General features: G+C 54.9%; 1 protein-coding gene across 1 annotated transcript in view; it reads left to right on the forward strand.

Annotated features, from left to right (window-relative positions):
- Nucleotides 1-7,383, forward strand: part of MYO18B (myosin XVIIIB) — a 66,469-nt gene extending 59,086 nt beyond the window's left edge. Inside the window, 2 exon segments of the mRNA XM_036393417.2 lie at nucleotides 4,644-5,941; nucleotides 6,735-7,383. Coding sequence (XP_036249310.1) covers nucleotides 4,644-5,940 — 1,297 coding nt within the window. The 3' untranslated portion in view covers nucleotide 5,941; nucleotides 6,735-7,383.
- The last annotated feature ends 1,789 nt before the right edge of the window (nucleotides 7,384-9,172 follow it).

The raw sequence follows: 9,172 nt of genomic DNA on the forward strand, positions 1-9,172 counted from the left end.
GACCCAAGCACCTGCACAGCCCAAATGTCCCTGCTTTGCTCTGTGGGTGCCCATCCTGAATTGGTGCCTATCAGAGGGACCACCCAGTCCAGAGAAAAACTCCATTTCTGTGTCACAGAGAAATTCGTGTGTTTCGTGTGTGAAGCAATCACATGGCTTGACTTTGGAAAAACTCTGTAAATCAGGGTCTGGGGCTGCACTGTGGAGGGAGCTGGTGAGGGTGGAGGAGGGTGTAGGAGGTTTGTGAGGGCAGAGATAGAGCAGGGATGGAGTCCTGGGGCAGGGAGCAGAGTGGGCTCCAGAGAGCATCATCCCCCTGTAGGGAAGGTGGACGAGGTGCCAGCCACCCAAACTCAGGGTGGGCAGGGCTGAAATTCAGGGTGGCAGGGCTGGCAGTGCCCTGCTCACAGCCCCTGTGGTTCAGAACCTCCCCAGGGATGCTGTCTCAGGACATGCATCACCACTTTTCCAGTTTTTCTCCCCATAACCAGGGCAGGTGCCAGGCTGAGGCTGTGCACAGCTCTCTGCAGGTGTAGATGCTCCAAGGTGACAGGATTTGTCGGGGTTGTGATCACAGTTTCACTGCAGACATTAGTATTAATCTCCCTGCTCTGATTCTGGAGAGCTCCATCCCCACAGCCCCCACCTGCCTTGTACAGGAGAATGGCTCTTGTCAGAAATGATGTTCTGAGGAGCAGATCCCCTGCAGGAAACACCCTGGGTGAGCTGGAGCAGTCTGGGGAGGTACAAGACAGAGTTTAAGAGCAGCCAGGCAGGGCAGAGACCTGTGGGGAGGTCACAGAATCCTGGAATGGTTTGGGTTGGAAGGGACATTAAAAATCATCTCATTTCAACTCCCATAGACCAGTGATGAGTGGGAGCCCTGAGACCAGTGAGCTGAGCTCACTGGCACCCTGCACAATAAATAAAGCCCTTCCTAAGTGCTGCTGAGGAGGCTTTGGTCCAAATGACCCAGCTCTGGTCATTAATGAATGACAGAAAAACAGGCATTGTGCCCAATACCTTATTTCTGAGCTGAAACAGCTTGGATTTATAGAAGATATGCAGGCTTTCAGGTTGGACATTGGGAGGAATTTCCTCATGGAAAGGGTGGTCAGGCCTTGGCAGGGGCTGCCCAGGGAGGTTTGGAGGCCCCATCCCTAAGGAAGGTGGCACTCAGTGCTCTGGGCAGGGTGACAGGGTGGGGATTGGTCACAGCTTGGACTCAGTGCTCCTGGATTCTTCTCCAGCCTCAGGGATTCTGGGGTTTGCTGGGCTGCCTGTGGCCTTTGTCCTGAGCCCAAAGCAAATTTTTGTCCTGAGCCCTGGCCACAGTGTGAGCATCACCCTCTGTCCTGGGGCTTGTGAAGGGGCAGATTGCAAATGCTGGTGTGGGAGCTGTGTTTGGCTGCAGCTCATCTAGCATGGAAATCGAGCGAGGAGGGGATGAAATCCAAACAAACAGGAGACGAGACTGGAGGTAATAAAAATGAGATCAGGGAAACGAGCTCTTCCTTATTAAGATTCCTTTGTCTTACACAAGCTCCCAGTAATGAAAAACGAGTCCTGCTCGTGTTGGCTGCTCAGCACCACATCTGGGCTGTTTGCTGAACAAACAGCTGCCAAGAGGCAGAGGAGAGCAGGGAGCTCTTATCACCCCTGTGCTTACAGGAGGGAGAGCTTTGATTAACGTTGCCTTTAATTCTCTGCTATTTAAATTCCTGTACAAAACGCTGGCCAGCAGAACTAAGCCTCCATAAATATGACACAGCTCAGGGTTGGGATAAATATGATTTTTTTTTAATATTATTATTAAGAAGCCAATTTCAAAGTTTATGTATTTGTTCTGGTCTTTTCCAGGCAGGTCAGGGTTGTGCTGGGATGGGAGGTTATCCAGGGGTGCAGTCAGGGAGGGGATCCACAGCCCAGGATCTGCCTCTCCATCCTGCATCCCACAGGACTGGGGCATCCACAGCCCTGGCATCACCCCAGGATCACCCTGACATGCAATTCCCCTCCCACCTTGGCTGACAAAACCAGGAGCCCTGGTCCCAAGGCTGCTGGGGATCCGACAGGTTTATTTTTAACCACGATTGTGTCAGAAGCAAATCATTACGTGGGAAACTGGGAGCTCTTGTGTAGATGATGGTGTGACAAGAAAATCCTCTTCTGACAGAAATGAGGCCAATGTCTCTTCCCTCCCTGAAACTGAGCTGTCTTGGTTTTATCTATCAGCTCCCAGGAAAAGCATCCCAGCCACACTTTCGGCCCTGGTCATGCGTTGCAAAGCATGTGTGGATTTTATTGTATAAATGATTTCAACTGGTATAATTGCAATCATGCTAATTGCTATGTAATCTTCGCTAATTATTGTTGTATGTCATTTGGTTTGGTGTGAATGGCAGATTGCAGAGCTCTGTTGGCTTCCAGGTGCCTCCCAGGCATCTTTTGCAGGGACAATCATCTTCCCTGAGGATGGTGGAGGAGCAGGGCTCTGCTCAGGGCTGGAGGGGCCAAGGGTCCTGCCTCCTGTGGCACCACCTTCTTTTGGGGCTGCCTGTGATTTCCTGGGGTCCCTCTGAGCCCTGGGATTCGTGCTGGGAATCAGACAGGAATTTAGGGATGAGCAGAGGATGCTGCAGGATGGGGGGTGACCATCAGGCTCTTGTGTCCTGCCTTGTGAGGAGGATGAGGATGAGGAAGGTGAGACATGATTTTGGTAGGCATAAGGGAGCAATTAAATCACAGGAAGGGTTAGGGTGGGAAGGAACCCTAAAAATCATCCAATCCCACCCCTTGCCATGGGCAGGGACACCTTCAACTATCCCAGGTTGCTCCAAGCTCCATCCAGCCTGGCCTTGGACACTTCCAGGGATGGGGCAGCCACAGCTGCTCTGGGCACCCTGTGCCAGGGCCTCAGCACCCTCACGGGGAAGAATTTCTTCCCAATATCCCATCCAACCCTGCCTCTGGCAGTTTGATGGGTGCAGAAAATGGGAACTTTTGGGAGAGACAAGGATGGATAGGACAGTCTTGGCCTTTCACTGGAAACCAGGGCATGGAGAGTGTGAAGTCCCTGCTTGGGCTCTGGGCCAGTCATGGAAGCTGGAGCAATCCCACCTTTGCAGCTTTCACTCCATTTCAGACTCTGAAGGTATTCAGGAAAGCAGTACCTGTCAGTCATGTTGAACAGGACAATAAATACAGTGTGTTCAGTCCTTGTTCACAGCCCATTAGTGGTTCTCACATCTCTACTTGCTTTTATCTCAGCCTTAAAACCCAAATAAAAACCCTGATGCCGGTGTTTAATTTATGAAAGCCATTCATGCAGCACACAGGTTACAATATTATTTGGAAACGTGCAGAATGAATGGAGCAATTTCTGTACAAAACCTCACCGAAGGATTACACCAGCCATTTAAGTAAGATGCAATTTAGGATCCTAAAATCCAGCATTATTGGAAATGCCTCAAACTATTAATCAGCTGTGGTGCTTCAGCAGTGTCAGCATGGGATGGCCCTGAAGGGTGCAGTGATTCAGGGAGATGAAATCTCTGGTTAATTCCTTTTGTGTTGAATAATCAAGTGATTTAGGCTGGTTAAATGGGCAGGGAAAGGCGTGGGTACCAGTTCAGGGGGGCACCAGGAAGCTGGAGCTGCTCCACTGCCCCTTCCCTTCTGCAATCCCGCATTCCCCAGCTCTGGAGTTTGTCTTCAGCCCATCTGGGCATGTAAATTATTTCACGGCTCAGCGGCAGAGCCTGGTCCGAGCGTCTCGGGATGATCCCCTCCCACCCCATTCCCATGGCAACAGCGGCATTCCCAGGGCAGGAACCTTCATCGCTGCTGCTCCCTCCCAGAGATTCCTTTGTTGTTTGGGTCCTGCTGCTTTGCTCTGCCCTGTTCCCTCTTTTCCCCTCCTCCTTTCTTTCCCAAATTCACATCCCAGTACGGCCAGACCTCGTTTCCCTCGGCTGGCAGTGATGGGGTACCTGGGAGTGGGGACAGTGCCACAAAGCCAATGCTTGGAGGGGATCAAAAAGTGTCCCAGCGGGGTCTTAGTGACACCAGTGACCCCAAGCCCACTGGTGACCGCAGTCCCCCCATCCCTGTGGCAGGTGGCTCCCATGTGGTTCCTGCATCATCCCTTGTTTGGGATGTGATCCCTTGTCTGGCCAGCCCCCCTCACTGTGCAGGAACATCAGATTCAGGTGTAGCAGGGCTGCTGTTTGAGCAGCAGCCTGGGTGAAACATGCCCAGCAATAACATTGAGATGTGTCGGGGGTGCGCTGCGAGCCGCTTTCATAAAATTTTAGTGAATAATCTTTGACAGAAATAAAATAAATCCTACATATTGCTGTAATCCGTCAAGAAGAAGGATATTTGGAGGTAAGTGCTGGCTTGGCAGAGCTGAAGCTGGTCACACCACACGCTCTACACCAGGAATTATCCAGGCTGGCTGGCCTGGGCTCATTTAAGATCACATCCTTGGGCATTGCCCAACTGCTGGATGCAGCAGTGAGTTCATCCCGAGACTCCCACGGCAATGCCAGCTTTTCACTGCTCAGCCTTGTCCTTGCTGGATGGCATCCCGCTCACTGGGAATCCCACAGGCTAAACTAACACGGGTTTCTCTTGTTCAGGGTGAGCAGAGACACCAAGGACCCCGCTCTGAGCCGCCCCCTCTCCTCCCGGAGCTCTGCCCGCCCCGCCGAGGCTGCGGACCCGGTCAGGACAACGAGTCCCCTGCTGGGGGCCAGAAGACGGGAATATGGAAAACCTCAGGCAGAAGAAGAGCAGCTGGAGAGCCCAAAGAAGCCCGTGGATAGGATAGGAGACACATCCCCATCGCTGCTGCGCCGGGGCGGCTCCCCGGCTGCGGACGGGAGGTTCCCCAGCGCGGTGTCCCCGCCGGTGCCCAGCAGGAGGAGGCTCTCGGTGGCCTCGGGGTCGGTCTCGGTGGCCTCGGGGTCGGTCTCGGTGGCCTCGGGGCCGGTGCCCAGCTCTGCCGCCCTCTCCGAGTACGTGGAGGAGCTGCGGCGGCAGCGGGAGCCGGGGCTGGGGGACGCCTCCCCGCTGCCCATTTACCGCACCACCGGTGCCGCGGCCCTGCGGCGCTCCAGGGCTGCCCTGGCGGCCGAGGATCCCCCGGGGAGGCTGGAGGGGGATCAGGCAGGGGATGGAGATGGAGCTGGTGCCAGCCTCACCCGCTCCTCCAGCCTGCGGAGCATGGCCTCGGAGCCGGCCGAGCCCCCGCGTTCCCCCGCGCTGAAAATGGCATCGAAATTCGGCTCCTACGAGTCCCTCCTGCCGGCCCTCGACGGCTCCGGCCGCCGGCCGAGCTCCCCGGCTGCCGGGATGGAGGTGCCGCGGCTGAGCTCCTGGAGGAGCTGCCTGGAGCCGTCTCTGGAGGATGTGGAGCTGGGGAAGGAGCCGGAGGGATTGCTGAGCTCCCTGTCCAGCGATGGGCTGGGCGAGGGGAAGGGGAGCGACCCCTTCAGCTGGAGAATCCCCACCCTCAACTACGAGAGGAGAACCAAGGTCGACTTCGATGATTTCCTGCCGGCCATCCGCAAGTCGCGCTCCGCCAGCAGCCTGGCCAGGGCCCGCAGGGACAGGAGGGAGCACCGGGCCCTCACCGTGCGCTTCGAGGACGAGGCCATCGCCTCGGGCAGCCTGGAGCCCTCTGACACCAAGGGCGCGGCCAAGTGCGGGGAAGAGCCCGGGGACGTCTCTGACTCCTCCTCATCCTCGGGCTCGCACCGCTCCTCCCGCAGCGCCGACAGCATCAAGCGGCGGCCGCAGCCCCCGAGGGCGGCCGGGGAGGGCTCCAGCGGCAGGGCCGGCAGCCAGGGCAGTGCCATGAGCCGCCGAGCCGAGGCCGAGGGCAGGGAGGACGATGTCAGCAGCATCATGAAGAAATACCTGGGTAAAGAATAAGGTAAGTGGGCCAGGCAGTGATGGCACGGGCTCAGAGCTGTGGGTGCTGGCCCCGAGGCTCGGCGGCTGTGCTGGTGCTGCTGGGGAGTGTGTGGGGACAGGATAGCTCGGGACAGCAGGAGTCCCCATGCTCGTCCTTGTGTGTCAGAGCATCCCAGGGTGTCCCTCGGGGTGTGTGGCACTGGGACTGGTCACCCCTTGCCTTCGCACCTTTGGAGCTGCAATGGGGACACTGCTGGTGCCAGGGACAGCCCCAGAGCTGTCCAAAACACCAGCTCGGAATTCACTGGGGTTTCCCAAAACCAGCATCCCTCAGCTGCCACTCCAGCACATGGCAGACTCATCCCCCCAAGCGCTCCCTCCTCAGATGCCCAAGTTTCTTTTGGGTGATTTTCTTTCTTGGTGATTAGAAATCAGCTCAGGCTGGACGCTGGGGGTTCCCTCTCTGGTGAATGGGGCTCCCAGCTGGCCTAGATGTGCTTCTCCCAGCCCTCAACAGCCTCTGACACCCACTTGGATACCATGTCTGGATTGCAACTGACACTTGGAGAATTAGGATTTATTGCTGCAATCCAGGTTTGAAAGCGGAGTCCCTAATGAATGCGCCACAACTGTAATTAAGTGTTTAAAATAGATTAGAAAAACATTTTGTAAAACCATTGCCTTTAGAGTAACTTATTGGATGTCAAGCTGTGACCAAATTGACTAAGCCAACACACGAAGGGAGCGCATGTTAATAAAACATTTCTTTCCAGGAAGCAAATTTGCATAATGCAACATTCCACTTTCTGCAGGATCCATTTCCATCAAGCCCCAGCCCGCAGTGATGAGGGGCCATGTTGGGCACACAGCGTCCCTGCTCCTGGCAGAACCACCTCACGTGAGCAGAGACTGCAGATGGCTCCACAAAAGTCATGGGATGGTTCTACAAACTTTTTTTGGTCCTGGACATACCGTGGTTTCCTCTTGCTCCTGCCCCATTTCCCAGCTTTGCTCAGGGCCAGCCGCGGGGACAAGGACTTTCCTGTTCTCCTGGAGTTGTTTGACTTGGGAGTTGGTGCTTAAATTCAAACCCAGCGGCTGCCACAGATGCTGAGGATGTGCCATGGCCTGGGAAAGCCGCTCTGAGAGGAGCTGGAGGGACACCAAACCCCTCCTTTGTGACCCAGAGCTGCAGCCCAGGTGTCTCATCCCACGCTGCACTGCCCAAAAATCAGCTGATCTTGAGGATGCTCTTGGGTCTCAGTGTGACACCCAGCAACAGCAGAGCTCTGAAACTCTCATAATTCCACAGGTATTTGATGGATCCATCTGTGCTTCCATGGCTCCAGCCTGTGGGGGACACCTGGGCTCATACCAGTGGCTTGCAAGGCACATGGGCGATGGAGGGGCTCTATTTAATGTCTGCTTGGTTTTTACACAATAAAATATTTGCTTCTTTGACACACAGGTCCCTTCTGGTTATTCCTTTCCCCACGATGGGAGCAGTGCAGTGCAGAGCCGAGCACCTCCTTCCACAAAAAAGCCTCTTTTCTCAGCCTCCCCCTCCTTTCCTAGAAGAGATCCAAACTTATTCCTTGATCAGAGGTTTGGGGCAAAAGAATACACCATGTCCATGCACAAATCTCTCCTCTCCATCAGGCATTTCCAAGTCATTTGCTTGGCTAGGAAATTTCCACCAATTTGCACGTTCTCCTGGGACCCCCCCTGGGACAGCCACCGGGCAGTGGCAGCTTGAAAGGCCAGTTGGGCACTGTTCAGCATTTTGTTTTGCCTGTTGTATTCTTCACCTTCACTTCTCATTTAAAGCAGAGCCTTGCAGCAAGCAGCATTTCCCTTGTCAGCGATGGATGGGGAGCCTGGGGATGAGGGCTCACATCAGCGCCTGGCTCAGCAATTCCCGGCCATTCCCGGCGGCTCCGCAGGGCTGGCAGCCTGGCAGGGGGCACGGGTGACATTCCTTCTGCTCCCACGTGTCCCTTTCAGGACGTGTGCCTCATGCAAGGAGGCAGCAGATGAAGAAATTGCCTCTAATTAGTTTTAAATTGGTCTTTTTTAAAAAACGATTCCGCTGTTTCTGGGAGGGAAAAAGCAAGTGCTTTTCTCTTTGCAGGGAGTATTGCTCCCCAGGGGGATTTCACAGAACCAGGGAATCACAGAAGGGTTTGGGTGGGAAGGGACCTTAAAAATCATCCAGTTCCTCCCCCTGCCATGGGCAGGGACACCTTCTACTGTCCCAGGTCGCTCCAAGCCCCATCCAACCTGCCTTTGGACACTTCCAGGGATGGGGCAGCCACAGCTGCTCTGGGCACCCTGTGCCAGAGCCTCACCACCCTCACAGGGAAGGATTTCCTCTCAATATCCCATCCATCCCTGCCCTCTGGCAGTGGGAAGCCATTCCCTGTGTCCTGTCCCTCCATCCCTTGTCTCAAGTCACTGCTGAGCTCTCCTGGAGCCCCTTTAGGCACTGAAAGGGGCTCTGAGCTCTCCCTGGAGCCTTCTCTCCTCCAGGGGAACATTCCCAGCTCTCCCAGCCTGGCTCCTTGGTCTGCCCCAAGCCAACTGGTGGCACCTGAGGGGAGGGACACCAGTGGCACCTGGAGAAGGGACACCCAGGAGCAGGAATCCAGTGCTGCCCCACCTTTGGCCTCTGAAGTCTGACCTACAAGCACCAGCGGCCAAGGTGTCGCTTTGCAGCTCCTTTTTAATCTCAACTCCAAACGTGACACAAATTGCTCATTATTTGTGGCTGTGGCAAAATGATTCTTCTGACACAAAGCCTTTGATTTGGAATTACTACAGCGTTGGCTTTGCTGGAAATTAAGCTGTTCCTATTTCAACTTGCAGGAGAAAAGCAGATTTGTGTGTAATACGCTGACTTCTTTCTTTTCCTTTTGCTTTGCAGGACACAAAGGAAATTGCTCTGTCACTTGGAATGGCTGTGCACATCCTTTAATGACAAACCAGGACAAAAACAATGCTTGGCCTGGAGCGTTGCAGGCTCAGTCCAGAGAATTGTTTGCCCTTGGAGCAGCCAGAGAGCAAAGCTCATGGATGGTGAGACCCAGCCATCCATCAGTGCTGGCTGGTGGAAAATACGGTGTGTGCACAGCACAGGGGGGAAAACTCTGGTTCCTGCTCCCCCTGGGAGGCTCAGGAGACACAAAACTGATGGCTGAGCCAGCCAGGAGCAGGACCACGGCCACTTATAGCCTGGAGTGGGAGGACAGGA

Source organism: Molothrus ater, chromosome 18, assembly GCF_012460135.2.
Source record: "Molothrus ater isolate BHLD 08-10-18 breed brown headed cowbird chromosome 18, BPBGC_Mater_1.1, whole genome shotgun sequence".
NCBI classification, from domain to species: Eukaryota; Metazoa; Chordata; class Aves; order Passeriformes; family Icteridae; genus Molothrus; species Molothrus ater.